This window comes from Berghia stephanieae, chromosome 1 (genome assembly GCF_034508935.2).
Source record: "Berghia stephanieae isolate SIO BIC M18660-M18661 chromosome 1, UCSD_Bste_1.3, whole genome shotgun sequence".
In the NCBI taxonomy this organism is placed as follows: Eukaryota; Metazoa; Mollusca; class Gastropoda; order Nudibranchia; family Aeolidiidae; genus Berghia; species Berghia stephanieae.
Genome location: NC_088360.1, coordinates 14,368,703 through 14,391,202, shown reverse-complemented (window position 1 = coordinate 14,391,202; position 22,500 = coordinate 14,368,703). Strand labels below are relative to the sequence as shown.

At 36.4% G+C, this 22,500-nt stretch overlaps 2 protein-coding genes across 2 annotated transcripts in view; one reads left to right on the top strand and one right to left on the bottom strand.

Annotated features, from left to right (window-relative positions):
* LOC144963379 (uncharacterized) overlaps window positions 1–6,124 on the top strand; it is a 10,076-nt gene extending 3,952 nt beyond the window's left edge. Inside the window, exon 3 of the mRNA XM_078897355.1 lies at window positions 4,687–6,124. Coding sequence (XP_078753481.1) covers window positions 4,687–5,376 — 690 coding nt within the window. The 3' untranslated portion in view covers window positions 5,377–6,124. The remainder of the gene's footprint in view (window positions 1–4,686) is intronic.
* Window positions 6,125–7,153: 1,029 nt separating this feature from the next.
* LOC144963374 (uncharacterized) lies at window positions 7,154–17,031 on the bottom strand. The gene is made up of 2 exons (XM_078897342.1): window positions 16,919–17,031; window positions 7,154–10,577 (listed from the first exon to the last, which is right to left on the bottom strand). Exon 2 carries the CDS (start codon window positions 10,569–10,571, stop codon window positions 7,470–7,472), a length of 3,102 nt encoding a protein of 1,033 aa, XP_078753468.1. The 5' UTR covers window positions 10,572–10,577; window positions 16,919–17,031; the 3' UTR covers window positions 7,154–7,469.
* Window positions 17,032–22,500: the final 5,469 nt, after the last annotated feature.

Here is a 22,500-nt window from a genome sequence, read left to right as displayed (position 1 = left end):
TTTTATAAAGATTCAACTTGGTTGGATTTAGAAAGACGAAGAGGAAGAGAAGAAGAAGAAGAAGAAGAAGAAGAAGAAGAAGAAGAAGAAGAAGAAGAAGAAGGAGGAGGAGGAGGAGGAGGAGGAGGAGGAGGAGGAGGAGGAGGAGGAGGAGGAAGGAAGGGGGGGGGTTGTAGAAGAGAGGAAAGGAAGAGGAGATAAATCAATCATTTGTCTTTACAAAGTTGGTAAACTGAAATAGGTACCTACTCTAGTGTTTCAAATAGAAAGGGGGGGGGGGTGCACTGTCCAAACTTCAATAATAATTTTAAAGGGGGGGGGGGGGCTGCGCAATTTGACCAAAAGAAGGGGGGGGGGGTTTCAAATAAACCACTAGGTACGGTACCTTAAGAAAATAAAAACATTTTCCAACTAAAATTTCCAAGGATTACCGCCCCACCAGTTTTAGCCAATATTTCAAAGAAAAAATTTAATTGATTAGAAAGGGTCGGGTCACTTTGTTCCCGGACTGCCCCGGCCTACCCCGGACTGCCCGGGAGAGTGTTTTACTTCTGACGTTTATTCTCTGTCAAGTAATGTTTTATATTTTAGAGACAAAATTCTGTCATTATAGACAAACAATTATGATTGGGACGCAGGTAGAGAACAGAAACACTTGAATGCTTGAAGCGTGCGACACAAATTTATTAACTCAAGACATTACGAGCACACACACCAGCTTAACCGACAAACATCAGTATAACAGTAAAAAGCGTCATAATAGACGGCCCAGACATTCAAGGGGACAACCCAACTGAAACATAAAAGCAGTGGCGGCTCGTGTCTTTCTAGAGTGGGTGGGCATTACTATCCCTCCACCCCCACCCCCCACCCCCAACCATGATAGGTACTCTCTATGATGCCGATGGAAAGAGAACAGACGCACACAAAGAAACAACTTCTCTTTTACCCCATTTTCATACTTGGGGGCCAAAAAGACCCCAGGGGTGTGTTTTTTATTCATAAAACAGTTAATTTTTGACACAGAGACCTGAAATTTGGTGACTTTTCCTTAAATGATGAGGTCCATGACCATGCCAAATTTATTGCTTCTCACGTGCATAGTTTATTCACACTGAGCATGTTCATCTGGAATTTGAGATTTTCCTATTTGGGGTCCAAATGGCCCCCATGACTTTCAAAGGGAAAAATACTAGAAAGTACGATTTCCGGATTTGTGGTCCATTTGGCCCCCATGACTTTATAGAGAAAAATACTAAAGATTTCAACAGAGGAATGCTATTTCTTTCATTTCATTCCACAATTTTCTATAATAATAACAACAACAACAACAACAACAACAACAACAACAACAACAACAACAACAACAACAACAACAACAACAACAACAACAAGAAGAAGAAAAAGAAGAAGAAGAAGAAAAGAAGAAAGAAGAAGAAGAAGAAGAAGAAGAAAGAAGAAGAAGAAGAAGAAGAAGAAGAAGAAAGAAGAAGAAGAAGAAAGAAGAAGAAGAAGAAGAAGAAGAAAGAAGAAGAAGAAGAAGAAGAGAAGAAGAAGAAGAAGAAGAAGAAGAAGAAGAAGAAGAAGAAGAAGAAGAAGAAGAAGAAGAAGAAGAAGAAGAAGAAGAAGAAGAAGAAGAAGGAAGAAGAAGAAGAAGAAGAAGAAGAAGAAGAAGAAGAAGAAGGAAGAAGAAGGAAAGAAGAAGAAGAAGAAGAAGAAGAAGAGAAGAAGAAGAAGAAGAAGAAGAAGAAGAAGAAGGAAGAAGAAGAAGAAGAAGAAGAAGAAGAAGAAAAGAAGAAGAAGAGAAGAAGAAGAAGAAGAAGAAGAAGAAGAAAGAAAAGAAGAAGAAGAAAGAAGAAGAAAGAAGAAGAAGAGAAGAGAAGAAGAAGAAGAAGAAGAAGAAGAAGAAGAAGAAGAAGAAGAAGAAGAAGAAGAAGAAGAAGAAGAAGAAGAAGAAGAAGAAGAAGAAGAAGAAGAAGAAGAAGAAGAAGAAGAAGAAGAAGAAGAAGAAGAAGAAGAAGAAGAAGAAGAAGAAGAGAAGAAGAAGAAGAAGAAGAAGAAGAAGAAGAAGAAGAAGAAGAGAGAAGAGAAGAGAGAAAAAGAAGAAGAAAAAAAGAAGATGAGATGAGAATGATATAGATGATGATGATGATGGATGATATGAAAGATGATGATGATGATGATGATGATGATGATGATGATGATGGATGATGATTGATTGATGATGATAATAATATAATAATAATATATAATATATATCATATCATCATCATCATCATCATCATCATCATCATATCATATATATAATAATAATAATAATAATAATAATAATAATATAATAATAATAATAATGATAATATAATAATAATATAATAATAATAATAATAATATAATAATAATATAATGATAATGATAATATAATAATAATAATAATAATAATGATAATAATAATAATAATAATAATAATAATAATAATAATAATAATAATAATAATAATGTTTTGTTGTTTGTTATTTGTTTTGTTTTGTTTTGCTTTTTTGATATGTTTTTAAGGGTTTTACGGCGCTTGCAACACTTTAAAGTCATATCGGCGCTAGTAAAAAGGAAGAAAATGGGATAGTAAAAAGTTTTAGATTTATAATTAAAGAACCCAAGACAAAGGTAAGACAAAGGGGAATTGGTTCAAATAGGAAACAGATGTAGATTCCAAGCGTAAACCATCAAAGTACTTAGTTTGAGATCACCTAAAAGTCTCATTCAGATAACATGTACATGTCCCCACTAAGAGGAATACACTCAAATGTTTATTTAAAAAATGATAAAAAATATGTACTTAAGTTAAGGACAGTGCATGACAGAGAGATAATTTACAAGACAAACAATTATCATCCCCCAAAACTCTTAATATACATTTGACTGTTTCCCTCCCAGCTAGGGCCAGGACAAAACCAAGTAATCTCATCCAAGACAAAGACAGAAAGCACGTTGGAAAACAGATATAGGGGGACAGAAGATACGATAAGCACCTCCCTGCCCGCTATTGGAGGTCAGGAACCCCACCCAGGACATACTTCTGTGCTTATGCAAATGAGGTAGACGTGAAATAAGCGCAATGCAACTGACGGATTAGGGCGTTGTTTACTTTTGTCACCGTATTTTTTATATGTATTAAATTCAAGGTTATTTTCCTTACGCAGTGCAATGACGGCTGATGATACCCGTCCTCCGGACAAACAGGGCTCGCCAAAACTTCTTGAAAAGCCGGTCATAAAACAACTTCAAGCTTCATCTAAGACATTTTTCAGTCTCCCTACAGAGAAAATCACTCGATCGAAACTGCTCTTGTCCGGGATGTAAACGATCTTTAAATCATCGACAAGGGTTCCTGCACAATTAACCTTCTTGATTTATCATCAGCTTTTGACACTATCGATCACGACTTACTGTTAAACTTTTAAAAATAACTTTCGGCATGTCCGATACGGTTAAAATTTTATTTATTAAATAGACAACAAATTGTAGTTGTAAATAATTTGAAGCCTGATCAAATTCCTTTGGAATGTGATTTTCCATGGTGGTAAGTTCTTGGACCTGTGCTCTTTGTTTTCTACATACATTCACTCTCAAAGGTTATCATGGGCTTTGGCCTGTCCTACCACCAATATACTGATGCACCCAGTTGTTTGAATATGAATGGACCAAAAACTTACAAAATGTCATAAGAACATGTGAAAAATGTGTACTGGGTGTAAGGGATTGGATGGGTAGGAACAGGCTAAAGCTGAATGACGACAAAATGGAGGTGATGTGTATGTCGGGAGCAGAAAGTTTTGGAACGAGAGGAAATTGAAAGTAGAAGAGGTGTCAATAGATATTGTTGACAAGGTCAAAAATCTTGGAGCATTATTAGATTCGGAACTGTCGATGGACCACCAAAGTAAGACAATGATCCAATCATTAATCTGTCAGTTGAAAAAGATTGGATCTATTCGGCAGTTCCTTTCTGAGGGTGTTACCAAAAAAACAAAACAAAACAAAACTTGCCGTTTCTCTTTTATTGTCAAAGCTGGATTACTGTTTGGTATTTCGGAAAATAAGCTCAGGCGGCTGCAGACAGTTTAAAATAATATACTGTCAGATTGGTCTTTCGAAAACGGAGGTTTGACTCTGCCACACCTCTGCTTCGAAGAGTACACTGGCTGCCTGTCGAGAAAAGGGTCAAATTCAAAGCAAGTGTAATAGTTTATAGTTCATAGTCTGGAAAACACTGCCCCTCCTTACCTTACAGAAATATTCAAAACCCCGATCTTTGCGTTCATCCATTGACACTATCTATCGCTATCACTCGCATTCGTTCAAAGGCGGGAACAAGGTCCCTTTCTCAGCTTGGTCCGTCTGTATGGAACACCATTCTACAGAGCATCCGGGAGTCAGTGTTCAAGAAATCCTTGAATACATTTCTCTTTTTTTTTCTTGGGTGTCATGAATTTTCTTTAATATTATGTTGTATTGATGTAAAGCGCCAAGAGGCTCATGGTTGAGAATACCGTGCGCTCTGCAAGAGTCCATTATATATATATATATATATATATACATATATATATATATATATATGTGTGTGTGTGTGTGTGTGTGTGTGTGTGTGTGTGTTTATAATCCTATTTCATTTTTTTCCCCACCACACAGGTACTGCAGAAAAAAGGATTTGACTCAACGGCGAGTTCGGCAAGTGCTCTGTACCTGCTCAAAAAGTTACTGTCAGTCATGATGGTTATCATATTTACAATCGTTACGTCAGCCATCACTAGAAAAGAAGCAGGCATTTTGGAAAAGGATATCAAAAGTCACCAGGAAATTGTAAACAATGCAAATGAAACGATTGAATTGGACTCTCTTTTTGAAAGCCCCAATGACACATTCATATGCCATATATTTCTTGAAATAAATAAACAGACAATCTATAACCTATGCACGATAACGGAAGTCGAACATTTTGAACTTAAGCCACAATCTTTAACTGAAACATTGCTTAATCTTAAAAGTCTACTGGAATTTGAAGTCATTGTCTTTGACGTCATGACTGGATTACTAATTTTTCTCGTGGTGACTAATATTTTGAGTCTGACATCTTGGGCCTGTTATTTGATGTGTTCTCCTCCCAGGTACAGTCTCGGATTTAACAGTGCCACCCCCATGGACATGCTTCTCTTCGTTCAAATGGCCACTATAAATCTATCTGCTGACGTAGTTAACAATATTACCCAGGATGCTAATGACACATTTGCTAACTTCCATTTCAGTGTTCCCTCGTCAAAGAATAATGATACAAATGAATCACCATCTTTAGAAGTGTTCAAAGATAAAGTCATCTCTTGACAGTAAAAAATATATATATACATCTTTCACCGATCAACAAATACCCTACGAAGTTTTCAGATGGGGAGGTTGGCGGTGGTCGGGGTGTATTGTGCTAGAAACAATTGTTTAAATCCCATTTCGGAAGAGTTTTTTTTTTTTTTTTTGACAAATTATATGCCTTATACACAAATGACATAAAATCTAAAGAGAGAAAACGAGACTGTCATTTTGGGGCAGGAGTTTTAAAGGAGAGCAATGCGAATTTTAACGCAATAAAATAATACTTACTTTCTTTGAAAACAGATGTACTTGCACTTGCACTTTAGTTTGGCCAAGAGTCGATCATTGATATGAGAAAACTTGTCGGTTCACAGGTTGAGAGTTGGCTTAAGATGACCAGAGTCGCTTATGCCAAGAATGCCATGTAAAATCTTTTTCTTTTTTTTTTATTAGCACATATATCAAATAAGTTTTCTTCGGATACAAGTTATCAAAGTCATAAAGGCTACAAGTGAGCTCAGTGACAATATTTGACAAGTTAACAGCTAGATTATCACTAGAATTAGAATAAAATTGTCAATCATTTTTTATCTTGTTGTTTACAGTGTTACAAAGTTTTGTGAGCATTTTTGAAATCCTAATAATGCTTTGTTTTTTGTTGTTTTTTTTAAAAAATTATTTAAAATTTGTATGAGAATATTTTCCTCTCTATCTTTGCCAAAGGGAAAGAATCAATAAAGATCTCCACCACCCCCTGTGTAACAAGCCACGAGGATTGATTTATTTACTAAAAGAAAGAAAAAAGAAAGAAAGAATACATGGACTCTTAAAATTCCATCCTATCGGAGGACAAGTACAAGTACCGAGACGGAAGGAGATAGTCACGACTAATGTTAGATTATATTGGGTCAACCCGACGTGAACTTATTTGCAGGTCTGATAACCAAATTCATTATGGATTCATTGTTGTAATTGAAATCTCAAAAAATGACGCAAAACATGGTCCATTACAATGTTAAACTAGACCCATAATTGCGTTCGGATATCAGACCTGCATATATGAAAACGTCGGGTCAACCCAACAACTTCTTGAAAATACATGAACCGACTTTAGGGACCGCCTGTGGCGCTGGTGTCTTTATTGATAATAATGTATGATCTGGGAAAGATGGAAAATCATTTTCTAGTGTTGCAACAAGTAACTGTGTTTGTTATTACTGTTGGTTTATTTTGATTTAGGGATTGTAGGGCGCTTGCGACACCTTCAGTTCATTTCAGCGACAGTAAAAAGGAAGATGATGGGGGAAAAATTGTAGATCTGAAGCTAAGAGCACCAACGAATAATCAAGACATAAGGGTCTGATTTAAATAGGGAACAGAGGATTACACGAGCAATCCACCGATGTCTAATTTGACATTACCTGAAAGTCCCATCCAGTCATAAGCAAAGGGTCCCGCTCTGATGATTACACTCTGATGTTTACAAAGTACACTATATTCAAATAATAATAATATAATAATCATAATAACATATAACAAAGAAGCTTAGGATCCCCGCCAGGACCAGGGGAAAACGAGCAATCCCAATCCAGGACAAAGACAAGGACAAAGAACAACACGAGGGATAGAAGATACACCAAGTGGCGTCTGCCCCTCCATGGAAGGTCAAAAGATCCCGTTCAGTGACATGGTCAGGTGATTGACTGTACTCCTTTCCTCTACAATGTCATTAAACAAGCATTTAAGTCCAGTATGCCTAACAAGATTAATAACAGTAACAATTCAAATAATAATATACGGGGAATAAACTTTTAATCATTTTTTTCTTTAGAACTACAAGTGTAACATTACAACCATCCTGGTACATTCAATTGCATTCGTTGCAAGGTGTCACATTTAGGATGTCCTAGGATGACCAAATCAAAAATAGTAAGAGAAATACGTTTTTTCTATGACAATTCTGGAAATGATATTTTCACAAATTTAAGCCAGTCCTTGAAACACCAATGTGCCATTGGAAAGACGGCAATATCATATCACAAGGTCAAACTGCCCCTATCGACAATTTTGTGTCGATTATTTATTCGCAAATAAGACGAAGGGCTTGGTAATTACCTTCTTTCGTGGACAGATGATATCAAATTTCTCTTTCCAGCATTTAAACGCTTTATCTTGTTCTCTCTCAAAAGACGAAAACTATCCTTCCATTCCTTCTGGATTTCCTTGCCAGTTTTCTTTGGCTCCTCTGTAAAACAACGTTTTACATCTTTGACATTCTTATATAAAATATCTCTGATTCTGACAGAAACAAAAAGGTTCTCAATTCCAAGATTTACTTCAGGCTGAGGAGAGTCATCCATTTCCTGTTTTTTAAGATGAGAGATAAACTTACTCTTGGTGCTTGGCTTTGGCCTTTTAAACACATCTTTTTGATCGTCTTTAACTTTACAAGGGCTTTTGCTTGGGTTTTTTACAACTGTTTTAATATTTTTAACACCGCATTTCTTTGAGACATTTTTGGGCTGCACAACTCTCGTTTCGGTCTTTTTCTTTAGATCATAAAGTGCTTTGTCTAAGGATTTATCAGAGAAAGTACTACTCTTCTGGGCATCATCTTTTATGAGAATTACAGATGATTCAAGACCAAACTTCCCTTTGCAATCAAGAGATATTTTGTCGGAGACCGTATATGTATTGGTTCTTTTAGAGGTGTTGTTTGAAGGGGTGCTCAGATAATTAATTGGAAATTGTGCAAGGTTCTTTTCAATAGACAAATGGCTATCACTATAAAAGTCTTCACCGGAGCTTTCATCTGCTACATTTGCTGCAGTATTGATTATGTATCTTTTATTTTGAACAATGGCTTTCCTTTTCTTTTTCTCGTGTGTTTTCTGAAGCGCATATTCATTTTTCACACAAATGTCAGAAGCAGCCTGATTTTTATTCAGAACATTCCTTAAAATGGTAATCGACTTCTGATTGCTAAGGCATGTGTCATTAGCGATTGGACAAGCATTACATCCATTGGTGTGACTGCTAATTACACTGTCACTAATGTTATTATTCATATCCTTTATTGATCTATCAATAAGCACAAATTTTTCAGAATTGTAATTTGGTGATGACGTGATATTTATAACACCACTTTGAACAGTTACAGGTTCATTAGTTTCTAAATTGGTATGATTTCCCGAGTTTTTCCACACATGTCCTATGATTTGTTCACCCTGCAAGCACTGACTATCAAAATCGCCATTTTTATTGGCACAGGGTTTGAAAAGCGAACCTCTGTCATTTCCATTCTGTGTGCTACGACAGTTGTTGCTAACTTGAGACGCAGAACAAGTATTGTAATGATTGTTACCGTATGATGGTTGAGTGCGATCAAGTTGAGTCGTTTCTGCCGAGGACATAAGAGCTGAAAACTTGTCAAACAACAGAATTGAACTACTTTCTTGAGAATCTGATGTGTTTCCATTATGATATTCCATTTCCCTCTCTTGCTTAATGTATTTTTCAGTTGACTTGAAGTCAAGAATGGGGGTATTTTTATTAATTACTTCATCAATAGCGCACGCCGCATTGTTGAGAAATTGTGATTGCTCAAAATGGTAATGGTGCTCATCTAGAATTTTGTTAACAGTTTTGGAACAAGGGAACCCATTTGGTAATTCAAAATTTCTTTGATTTGAAAATCGCTCTTTTGAATACTGAAAATAATGCTCCCTCGAATCCCCTGCTATCTTAGATGATACGTTATTTTTCGAGAATTTAAAGTCTGAATTGTTCGCACAATTTGCATTTTCTGAGCTATCTGCACTTTGATGATTAGTTTGTAGTTCCCAAATATCTACTTTGGAATACGGGTTTACTTCTGGCAAAAATAGATTTGGGTCATGCACTGCTAGGTTATCTGGCCCCCTCTTGGAATGTACAAAAGTACATTTCTGTGAAACTTGATCCACGTTGTTTTGATTTGAAATGAAACTCAATAATGACAAATCCTGTTCCTGCACGTCCTCGTGTGTCAATGACTTTGTATGCATTGTCTGGTCATTTTGTGACACATCTCCAATTCTATCTACTGTGTTATATGGCAAATAGTGTGTAACTGGAATATTTGAATCATGTTGTTTCACAGAGTTGACATTTTTATTGTAAATCTCATATGAAATGCCATGGTCAAATACATTGTCACTACAATATTTAGTGGAGTCTACATTTGGATTGTTGTTTAAGAGGTAATGATCCCAATTGCTCGGAGCCGTAACTGGCGTCTGTGATTCATTAGAAGAATAATGTCTGGATGTGTATGTAATAACCTCCGAGTTATTTTTCTGATTCCATTCATTTTCCAAAGCAAAAACTTCACCATTTGACTGAGAGCAATGAGTAGATGACGTGAATATGTGGTTTTCTTTCATTATTTGATCGTTATTGTCTAATTTTGTTGAGTTCATCGGAAACAATATTGGCAAATGTTCATATTCAGTTGAATTAGCGAATGATGTAGATTGGTTCTCAGAGGTAAATTCTCTTGCTGGAGTCTGCATGAAGCAAGCAGTTTCAATTAATTCATCTTGCTCAGTGAAATCAAGTTCCTTAAATAGGCAAGAGGTATTAACATCTGATGATTTAGAAAAATTCTTAAATCTGTGGGGTTCAAGCTCACTTGACAGATGACTGTTTTTTACTAAACTTTCTGCATCCTCGTGTGCTAAAATGTTTAAATATAATTCAACATTAGCAATATCTAATGGCATAAAAGTAGGTTCAATTAAGTCAAAACTAATATCTGAATCATCTAAGAATTCATCCACATTCAATGATCCAATGTCCTTCGAGTCAAAATTGTTTTCCCAAGATTCTCCATTGTGAACCTCGTCTGAAATCACAACACTATTGACTAATTCATGTTGTTTTGCATCGGGAAAAATATTAATATTGCATGGAAAATCAACCACTCCATTAATATCCAATTCATCAAGACAGAAAGGGTCTTGATTGTCAAAATCTTTAAATCTTAATCCAAACTCGTCTTCATATTGATCATCAAAATCATTGCAATAATCAAAATCCACTGAGTCACAAAAAGCATCAATCAAAGAATCAAAAGAAGACCGCCTATTTGGTGGTTTATCCCTCTGGCAGTAGGTATGATCAGCAAAAAATATATAATTAGAATAAAAACTTTTTCCGCTCTCATCATTCATGGTGGTCTGGAAATATAAAAAAAAAAACAACTTAGAATAAATACAAAGCATATTGTCCAATTAAATGTAGGGCTGGGGCTTCGATTTGGCGCATTTATCATAAGTAATAGAAATGTCACATTTTAAGCATTTTCCAGTGATGAATGTGGGATGGCTTTCCGAGTGTTTGATCATGTTAGATGTCCTCATTATGGGACAAACAGTGTCAGTGTTTAATTGTCACTCCAAAATCATGTCGAAAGCAAATTCAGCCTTCAAAATTAAAATTCCCTATCACTTAAGTATGATAGAATTGTTTAAGGAAATACAAGTAGTAATGAAAAAAGTACAGCAGTGATGATGATGATGATGATGATGATGATGATGATGATGATGATGATGATGATGATGATGATGATGATGGTGGTGGTGGTGGTAGTGATGATGATGATGATGATGATGAGGATGATGATGATGATGATGATGATGATGATGATGATGGTGGTGGTGGTGGTGGTAGTGATGATGATGATGATGATGATGATGATGATGATGATGATGATGATGATGATGATGATGATGATGATGATGATGATGATGATGATGATGAAGACGAAAGGCCGAAGATAAAAAAATAAGGACTGATCAAAATCGGAATGTCACCTCAATTACTACGCGCTTGAGAGAGAGGACGAACAGGAGAAGGTTAGAGGGGGGGGGGGGGGGGAGGGAGAAATGTCGTGTATGGGGAGGAAAGAATATTATCAAAAGGAGTACATGAGGAAGAATAAAGAAAAGGAAGCGGAAGAGTAGGAGAAGAGAAGGGAGGAAGTTTTGTATGAGCAAGACGAGAAGGACTAGGAGAAGAAAAGACAAGGAAAGGATTAGGAGGAGAGCCGGGTAGAGATGAAGAAGAGGCAGATTAGTTGTGAGTAAAGGAAAAGACAGGATTAACGAGAATTAAGAAAATAATTTTGGATAGGAGGTTTGAGGAAGAAGAAGAAGAAGAAGAAGAAGAAAGAAGAAAGAAGAAGAAGAAGAAGAAGAAAGAAGAAGAAGAAGAAAAGAAGAAGAAGAAGAAGAAGAAGAAGAAGAAGAAGAAGAAGAAGAAGAAGAAGAAGAAGAAGAAGAAAAGAAGAAGAAGAAGAAGAAGAAGAAGAAGAAAGAAGAAAAGAAGAAGAAGAAGAAGAAGAAGAAGAAGAAGAAGAAGAAGAAGAAAGAAGAAGAAGAAGAAGAAGAAGAAGAAGAAGAAGAAGAAGAAGAAGAAGAAGAAGAAGAAGAAGAAGAAGAAGAAGAAGAAGAAGAAGAAGAAGAAGAAGAAGAAAGAAGAAGAAGAAAGAAGAAGAAAGAAGAAGAAGAAGAAAAGAAGAAGAAGAAGAAAAGAAGAAGAAGAAGAAGAAGAGAAGAAGAAGAAGAAAGAAGAAGAAGAAGAAGAAGAAGAAAGAAGAAGAAGAAGAAGAAGAAGAAGAAGAAGAAGAAGAAGAAGAAGGAAAAGAAAGAAGAAGAAGAAGAAGAAGAAGAAGAAGAAGAAGAAGAAGAAGAAGAAGAAGAAGAAGAAGAAAGAAGAAGAAAGAAGAAGAAGAAGAAGAAGAAAGAAGAAGAAGAAGAAGAAGAAGAAGAAGAAGAAGAAGAAGAAGAAGAAGAAGAAGAAGAAGAAGAAGAAGAAGAAGAAGAAGAAGAAGAAGAAGAAGAAGAAGAAGAAGAAGAAGAAGAAGAGAAAAGAAGAAGAAAGAAGAAGAAGAAGAAGAAGAAGAAGAAGAAGAAGAAGAAAGAAGAAGAAGAAGAAGAAGAAGAAGAAAGAAGAAGAAGAAGAAGAAGAAGAAGAAGAAGAAGAAGAAGAAGAAGAAGAAGAAGAAGAAGAAGAAGAAGAAGAAGAAGAAGAAGAAGAAGAAGAAGAAGAAGAAGAAGAAGAAAGAAGAAGAAGAAGAAGAGAAGAAGAAGAAGAAGAAGAAGAAGAAGAAGAAGAAGAAAGAAGAAGAAGAAGAAGAAGAAGAAGAAGAAGAAGAAGAAGAAGAAGAAGAAGAAGAAGAAGAAGAAGAAGAAGAAGAAGAAGAAGAAGAAGAAGAAGAAAGAAGAAGAAGAAGAAGAAGAAGAAGAAGAAAAGAAGAAGAAGAAGAAGAAGAAGAAGAAGAAGAAGAAGAAGAAGAAGAAGAAGAAGAAGAAGAAGAAGAAGAAGAAGAAGAAGAAGAAGAAGAAGAAGAAGAAGAGAAGAAGAAGAAGAAGAAGAAGAGAAGAAGAAGAAGAAGAAGAAGAAGAAGAAGAAGAAGAAGAAGAAGAAGAAGAAGAAGAAGAAGAAGAAGAAGAAGAGAAGAAGGAAGAAGAAGAAGAAAAAGAAGAAGGAAGAGAAGAAGAAGAAGAAGAAGAAGAAGAAGAAGAAGAAGAAAGAAGGAAGAAGAAAAGAAGAAGGAGAGAAGAAGAAGAGAGAAGCGAAGAAAAGAGAAGAAAGAAGAAGAAGAAGAAGAAAGAAAAAGAAGAAGGAAGTGGAGGATGAGGAGGAGGAGGAGGAACAGAGGAGGAAAAAGGACGGAGTGGAGGAGAAGAGGAGGACGGAGGGAGGGGAGGAGGAAAGAGCAGAGAATGATGGGGAAAAAAATAAAAGAGAGGGAGGGAGATGAAGAGGAGGATAAGTGGAGATAAAGGAAAAGATTTAAGAAAGTATGAAAAGAATTTATAAAAAAGTTTGGATAGAAGGAAAGGAGGAAGAGGAAGAGGAAAAAGAGGAGAGGAAAAGGAAAAGAAAAGGAGAAGGAGAGAGAAGAGGAAGAAGGGAGGAGGAGGAGAAGGGGATGAGAAGAAGAAAGAAGAAGAAGAAGAAGAGAAAGAAGAAGAAGGAGAAGAAGAAGAGAGAAGAAGGATAAAGAAGAAGAAGAGAAGAAGAAGAAGAAGAAGAAGAAGAGAAGAACGCAAGAAGAAGAAGAAGAAAGGAGGAGGTAGGAGGATGTGAGGGGGGAGAAGAGGAAGGAGAAGGAAGAAGTGAGGAGGAGGAGGAGTACAGGAACAAGAAGGATGAGAAGGAGGTTCACAAGATGAACGAAGGAAAGAGGTGTGAGATAGAACTGGAATACTGTAATATCGATATTACCATTATTTAATGGGGATAATCTTCAAAATCTAAAATATATAAATGTATTGCTGTAATCTGGCTGCCAGAAATCAATAAAGAGGAAAGCTATAAAATCCGTTGTTAACCAAGACGGACAATGGTTGTCCCACTGACGAAGGATTAATGAATTTATAGATACCGGTCACTTACTAATGAAGTCAAGTACAAATTCTCTTTTTTAATATTCCTTCATCAAAAGTTGCATATCTCAACTTGTGTTGTTGTTTTTTTAAAATACGAACGGCATATGGAACAACTTACCTTCTGGTATCAACATTCTGAACAATATTGAGGACTTTAAGATGTATTACAGACTACCAGTAAAGAGCCATATTTTTCTTATTTTTCTTTTGGATATGCACGTCAACGACAATACTCAATCTGACTGTTAGAAGAAAAGAAGAAGAGAAGAAGAAGAGAAAGAAAGAAGAAGAAAAAAAAAGAAGAAGAAGAAGAGAAGAAGAAAGAAGAAGAAGAAGAAAGAGAAGAAGAAGAAGAAGAAGAGAAGAAGAAGAAGAAGAAGAAGAAGAAGAAGAAGAAAGAAGAAGAAGAAGAAGAAGAAGAGGAGGCGGAGGAGGCGGAGGAGGAGAGGAGGAGGAGGGGAAGGGAAGGGGAAGGGGGAGGAGGAGGAGGAGGGAGGGAGGAGGAGGAGGAGGAGAGGAGAGGAGAAGAGAAGGAAGACGAAGCGAAGAGAGAAGAAGAAGAAGAAGAAGAAGAAGAAGAAGGAAGAAGAAGAAGAGAAGAAGAAGAAGAAGAAGAAGAGAAGAGAAGAGAAGAGGAAGAGGAGACGAAGACGAAGACGAAGGAGGAGGAGGAGGAGGAGGAGGGGAGGAGGAGGAGGAGGAGGAGGAGGAGGAGAAGAAGAAGAAGAAGAAGAAGAAGAAGAAGAGAAGAAGAAGAAGAGAAGAAGAAAGAAGAAGAAGAAAGAAAAAGAAGAAGAAGAAAAGAAGAAGAGGAAAAAAGGAAGAAGAAGAAGAAAAGAAGAAGAAGAAGAAAGAAGAAGAAGAAGAGAAAGAGAAGAAGAAGAAGAAGAAGAAGAGAAGAAGAGAGAAGAAGAAGAAGAAGAAGAAGAAGAAAAAGAAAAAGAAGGAGGAGGAGGAGGAGGAGGAGGAGGAGGAGGAGGAGGAGGAGGAGGAGGAGAAGAAGAAGAAGAAGAAGAAGAAGAAGAAGAGAAGAAGAAGAAGAAGAAGAAGAAGAGAAGAAGAAGAAGAAGAAGAGAAGAAGAAAGAAGAAGAAGAGGAAGAGGAAGAGGAAGACGAAGACGAAGACGAAGAGAAGGAGGAGGAGGAGGAGGGGAGGAGGAGGAGGAGGAGGAGGAGGAAGGAGAAGGAGAAGGAAGAAGAAGAAGAAGAAGAGAAGAAGAAGAAGAAGGAAGAAGAAGAAGAGAAGAGAAGAAGAAGAAGAAGAAGAAGAAGAAGAAGAAAGAAGAGAGGAGAAGAAAAAGAAGAAGAAGAAAAAGAGAAAAGAAGAAGAAGAAGAAGAAGAGAGAAGAAGAAGAAGAAGAAGAAGAAGAAGAAGAAGAAGAAGAAGAAAGAAGGAAGAAGAAGGAAGAAGAAGAAGAAGAAGAAAAAAGAAAAAGGAGGAGGAGGAGGAGGAGGAGGAGGGAGGAGGAGGAGGAGGAGGAGGAGGAGAAGGAGAAGGAGAAGAAGAAGAAGAGGAAGAGGAAGACGAAGACGAAGGAGGGAGAAGGGAGGAGGAGGAGGAGGAGAGGAGAAGAAGAAGAAGAAGAAGAAGAAGAAAGAAGAAGAAGAAGAAGAAGAAGAAGAAGAAAGAAGAAGAAGAAGAAGAAGAAGAGAAGAAAGAAGAAGAAGAAGAAGAAGAAGAAGAAGAAGAAGAAGAAGAAGAAGAAGAAGAGAAGAAGAAGAAGAGAAAAAGAAGAAGAAGAAGAAGAAAGGAAGAAGAAGAGAGAAGAGAAGAAAGAAGAAGAAAGAAGAAGGAAGAAGAGAAGAAGAAGAAGAAAAAGAAGAAGAAGAAGGAGGAGGAGGAGGTGGAGGAGAAGAGGAAGATGACAAGGATAAGGAGGGGGGAGGAAAAAGTTATGGAGAGAGGAAGAAGGAAGGACATGAGAAGGGGGAGGGGGGGGGGGAGGGGTGGGTGGAGGAGATGGTGATGATGATGGTGGTGGATGGATAGAGTAGCTTGGGTGAAGATAAAGTAAAAGATTGATCTAGATTAAAAAATTTAGATAATTTAGAATTAAGAAAATAAGAGTTGAGACGAAAATCCAAAAGTTCATGATCGAGCCAATTATTGAAAATTGAAATTGATCAGTTAATCAGGAGACCAACAGAATCCAAGTGAAAAATTAACCTTGGGTTTTAACAATAGATGACGGGCGAATGTTTAAAATAGTGTTGGTTTTCATGTTTGCTCATTTATGAGCCATTATTAATTCATTATCTGAAAGATAGATGAGACATGTCAGTGGAGGAATTTGTGAGAGCCAACAATAAAAAAATAAAAAATAAAAAATAAGGGTAGTCTATTTGTCTTGCATCGATACTAGCTCATTAAAAATGGTTATTTAGGTTTCATCAAAGAATAGAATATTTAGCTTCATCATTCAGAACAATTTGGAGGAAGTTACGAGGGAAAGGGGGGGGGGGGGGGGGGGGGCATTTATTTATTTGCAGGTTGATAACCCATTTTATGTGGGGCTGTTGTAATGGAAATTTGTTTTAATTACGCAAATTATGTTCCACTACAACAATATTAAACTAGGCCATATTGCGTTCGGTTATCAGACCTGCAAATATATTACGTCGATAAAGAACAAGGTGCACAATTCGCGTTTGATGATAACTGAACGCAATCTTAGACTTGATTTAACATTGTATTAAAATAAAATGGGCAATATTTTACCTCCATTACACAATGAGGCCATAATTTGGGTTTTCTGACGTAAAGACAAGCCCACGTCGGTAGAGTCAAAATTCTCAAGATAATGGCAAATAAAATAGTTGGGCAAGCTCATGAAATGTGGAAGAGCTTAAACAGTTATTGAGTATGAAATTATGCAGGAATAGGAGCCGAGGGTAGACTACACAGTTGGGCTTTAATCTGAGGAGCCAGCATTAATCTGGCATTTGATAATCAAGAGAATTGTTAAAGTCTCGGAACGCTTGTCACTTGCGAACGTCAACTTAGAAAGATCAACACTTGTTGCTCGTGGGCGGTGGTCAAATTAAGAGATCGATAAGATTTAATTTTTTAGCTGCATAGTCAAGCAAAAAAGGGTTGACAGAGTGATTACTGGAGCTTTTACCAGATTTTGTTAACTTAATGGCTAACTGGAAATAATTACACAGTGCAGTATTTTGTTCTATTTCAGAATCGTGTTTGTTTTTCTCAGTCCATTCACCATTCCAAACTGCAACTGCGCGAGCACTTCATCATGTCTTTTTTTCCATTAAGAATAAAAGAGTTCTTGGCTCTTGGTCGAGTGCTTAGCAACGCTTGATGCCACTACTCAGCACTGAGATAGAATAATAGTTTTACCATTCCCTTTGTGTACGAACTTACCATTGCGGAAAATAACAGGATTCACTTTCATTTTCAAAAGAAGCCTACTAATATAACGGAATCAGTTTTTTAAAAAATCAAATGAAAAGGGTAACCGGAGGAGCACAATTGCAGATGATCTGAGAAACACGGATACGGCTTTCAAAATGGCGGACATATTATTACCCCCCCCCCCCCCCCCCCCTCAAAAAAAAAAAAAAAGAAAAGAAAGAAAGAAAAAATGAAGTAAACAGGAATTATTTTATATCCCATGAGATATTCATTTCATCGCTGTTAATCGTGTTTTGCATGACAAATAATTAGCTCATTTTTATTACATTATACCTATACATTGTGTTTATGGGCTTGATTTAACATTGTTGTAACAAACGTTTACTTATTTGCAGGTCTGATAATCCAAATGGCCTATTGTTGTTAATGGAAATACTCTCAAAACAACTAAAAAGTGTTATCCATTACAACAATGTTAACCAAGCCCTAATAGTCTTCAAAAGTCGTGACGTATCCGCGCAGCACGCATGGTAACGAACCGGTGGCTCTAAACAATCGAGAAAAATGGCGACACTAACTTTATTTTCCATCTCCGCCCTTATGAAATACTTCTCCAATGAGCATAAAAGTGTCTCGCGAGGTGAAAATCATCATCAGTCAGGTCATGTTTTGACTTTCACTTACTCAGATGGCATGATGTTCGGCCAAAGTCAAGCCAGCACGAAGAATAAAGAGTATTCTGTGAAGGTAAGTCATTTCGTCTTCTGACTCTCACTCTCAAATCGCACATCCCGTAAAACTTACTGTTGGACAATAATCATTTACTTTGAGTTTAGTGGATTTAGTATATCCAATGGAAAGATTTTACTGTTTACGTTCGATTTTAGTTAGAGAGAGAGGAGAGAGAGAGAAGAGAGAGAAGGAGAGGAGAGAGGAGAGAGAGAGGAGAGATCTTTGATTCATTGTGTTTTTATCTTTGGACCACGACTTTGAGTCTTGACTTTGAAGTCTTGCTTCGCTAATTTTCGTTTCTATTGACATCTACATATATTTAGTATCGTATGTAACTTTATTATAAATATTCAATATGACATCACAATCACCCAATCACTAGACATTTTATTAACCATGTGTAGGCATAGGGGCAGCGTGGATCAGCGGTACGGTCTTTGCTTCGTACCGAAAGGTACGAGTTCGTTCACCCGCCGCTGCGCTGTGTGGCCTTGAGCAAGTCACCTCGCCCTAGCTCAATTTGCGGCGTGCACCGCGGTTATTCCAGTCTTCCCTGGGAATAGACCCTAGAGACAAATTTCTCTATGGGATGAATAGGGAATTTTATTTATTATTTAGACAGTGTTTAGTCACGTAAACTAAATTCCTATTGGGTTAAGGTATAATGTAAGGAAAGTGGTTATTCAGTATCAGATACTGAATAGTGTTTGCCTATTCAGTATCCATAAGGAACTCTTTTATTATAGAGAGAGTGAAAGTGCGACAATCTCAGTGAATGTAAATAAACTGTGACCTACTACCAGATTGAACTCGTGCAGTCGCTAACTGACAGCCCGATTCAAAGTTGTAGAAATATTTTGATCGTTATTTTTAAATTCTGCTATGTGCAATTAACATAGTTCAAAATATCAAAAGAAGGTGGCATTCAAATACATTTTTAATGTCTAAATAGACATGATTAAAATGTCACTAAAAGTTCAGTGACACCATGGCTTGGGGATAAGCTGTTTGACCCTGAACTTAGGTTCGGAGTTCAAATCCCGGCCGGGTTAACTTTTATTTTTCCCCAATATTTTTGTTTTAATCATTTTATTTGTTGTAATATATTTTAAGTTTTTTATACTTTTTTATTATTATTATTATTTTTTTATTATTATATTTTATTATTATTATTATTATTATTTATTATTATTATTTTTTATTTTCACTTATATTATTTTGTTGTTGTGTATTCGTTCATACATCTTTTTTATGATTATGTTTTTAAAATCAAGTGTAGGAGTTATTTAATCAGTTATCGATTTATTACGAATATCTTTTTGGTTATATCTCGTTGTTGTTTTTCTTGATGTGCTCTTCTATTGTTCATTACTTTTTAAAATCTTGCTTTTTTTGTTTGTCACAATTGTTGTTGTTGTTGTTCTTGTTTGTTTTTGTTTGTTTGTTTGTTTGTCATCCAAGACTCCGATTCATTTAAATATGGGCCCGACTTTCTCCATTTTTATTTAATGAAGTACTTCGTTTAATTGCGTATTATATTAAAATTACGTGATAATAAAATAATAATTAAATAATAATTTAAAATAATAATAATAATAATAATAATAATAATAAAATAATAATAATAAAAAATTAGAAAATAATAATAATAATAATAATAATAATAATTTATTAATAAAATAAATAATAATAATATAATAATAATAATATAATAATAAAGACGTTAATAAATAATAATAAATAAAAATAATAATAATAATAATAAAAAATAATAAAATAAAAAATAATAATAATAATAATAATAATATAATAATAATAATAAAATTTAAAACAGTATGATTTAGGATCAATTGACATTATTTATGAATACCGTGGTATTTTAGGGGTGTTTCTTTTTTTACGAAACTGAAACCTGCCGAAACAGCCGAAACCTGAAAAGTTAGGGGAAGCAGAGCAGTGGGGAGTGAACCGGGACTAGGGAAGTGTACCATTGGGGGTGAACGGGACTGGGTTTGTAACAAAAAAGCAATTACTTTTTTCGAAACCCAACAATATCCAACAAAGTTTGGAAAGAAAGTAGGAAACAGGGGGAGTGAACTGAGATGGGGAAGTGTACATTTGGGGGAGTAAACCAAGTTTGGATGTTCGGTGGTTTTGGCGGGTTTCGTAAAAAAGTAATTGCTTCATTCGTTGGTAACCAACTCCCTAGTCCCAGGTTCATTTCCACTGATATCCTCTTTCACAGTCCCAGGTTCCTTCAACCAGTGTGCGCTTCCCTGAGCCGGTTCATTGCCCAATGGTGCCCACTTCCCCACAACTTTTGATAATTTCGGTAGGTTTCAAAAATAAAAGTACATTTGAGTCACTGTCCATGGTACAGCCTTCGCAGTCCCAGGTTCAATCCTATCTGTGTCCAAATCCCAGATTCATCCCACTGCTGATGCTTCCCATAACGTTGTCGGGTTTTGGCGGGTTTCGTAAACGTAATTCCCCTCCCTTTTTTGGTATTGTTTTTTTTTACAATATCCAGACCCAGGTTCACTCCCCACTGGGTTCTTCCCCGAATCTCGGTTCACTCCCCACTGTTGCCTATACCATAAACTTTTTGGATATTGCAAGGTTTCGTCGGATTTTGTAAAAAAGAAAAAAGATTTTATTGAAATGCTGAAGTCGCCGAAAACAATAGTTAGGTTCCCCCACTGGTGTACACTTCACTAGTCCGGTTCATCCCACGCGTTGCCTACTTTCCACTTCTTTGCCGCATATTGTCGGGTTTGTAAAAAGTAATCCCCCCCCCCCATTTGTTATTGCTTTTTTTTAAACCCAGAGTCCAGGTTCACTCCCCTGGGTACCTTCCTTGATCTCGGTTCACCCCCCTCCCCCCTCGCCTCTACACACACACACACAGCGCTGCCTACATCCCAAAACTTTGTCGGATATTGCAGGGTGTCGTCCGGTTTTTTATTACGAAACCCGCTGAAACCCAGTCCAGGTTCACTCCCCATGTTGTACATTCTCTGGTCCGAGATTCACTCCCACAGTGCCCTCTTCCATAACTTTGTCGGGTTTCGGAAAAAAAAAAACCGTATTATAGTGCAAAACCACTATTCAGTGTCAGATACTGAATAGTGCAAAACCACTATTCAGTATCAGATACTGAATAGTAACAAACCACTATTCGTATCAGATACTGAATAGAGCAGTAAAGTTAGGTGCCCCAAACGTAAACAATAACAAGTCGTAGTGATTTCCGTTAGGGACCGGATATAATTTACGCACAATATAGGTCTCCCAATTTTGTAGTTTGAGTTGTAGGCAATCCACTTTCAGTATTGAAAATATGTTTACATAAAATCTAACAGTTGAAGAAATAATAATATAAGGTAATTATTCTGAAAATCAGGCTCCGAATAATTCTCGTTTTGTTCACACCAGCGCAAAAATTTGCTCTGGTCTAAAAATAGATAGACTGTAACTTTTGATAAATTTTTGAAAATTTTACTTTTGTTCCATAAAATATCCATATCTAGACATTATTTGATGCATGATCGAGTATTTATGAATATGTGTTTCTTTTGCCACCTAACAGCCATTTTAAAGGTTATTTTTTTCTATTATTTACATTGGAACGTGAGCTGTCAAGAAGGAACATGTGGTTTGCCACGTGCTTCTCGACCTTTGTTTACGTTTGGGGCACCTAACTTTATGCTCTATAGTGCAAAACCACTATTCAGTATCAGATTATGAATAGTGCAAAACCCCTATTCAGTATCAGATACTGAATAGTGCTAGCCATAATGTAAATGTTTCTGCTTGAAACTCGAAGAGATCAATTACATTGTGAAATTTGAATGTGAACTTCAATTTAATATACGAAAACAGATAAAATGGACGTTTCGGATTTCCCCTTTATCAACAAAGCAAGATGAATGAAAGAACCACTTAATTTTTTTTTTTAAATTTAGCTTTTATATAGCGTAATATCACTAAATGGGCTCAAAGTGGCTTTACAAGGGGGGCCCCGGCCAACAGAACATTTAACATGTAAGACGGGACATGATGCCTGTTAGGCGATATTACAATTTTTTCGGACAGAGGACAACGCTGTTAATGGCCAGGTACTCATTTGACACCTGAGTACGGTGAGAGATTGTGAGTAAAGAGCCTTCTCCCAAGGGGCTCAAACTATGCGCCGAGCGAGGCCCCAAACCCCGGACCTTCTGATCTAAAAAACGAGTGTCATACCCCAAGACCACAACAGACGTTTTATTAGTTTGTTTGTTTTTTGCCTATTGAGCATGGTCGCAGCTCTAAATTGAATCTTTTATTCTTTACTTCCACAGATCTATCTTGATGATGCCTTGGGTTTAATTTAGTCCCAAAAAATAATTTGTCATATTTTATTTAACAATGTTACTGACATTGAAAATACATTGATACAACAATGCCATAATTTGTCATGTTTATCATGTAAAATCTGTATGGGTGACTACAAAACCATTATTTTGAATGGTGATTTTATGATGATGAACAAAAATATGTGTGTTGTACAAAATAAATGGCAAAGCTAACAAAATGCAGTTCCTTAATAAGAGGAGACTG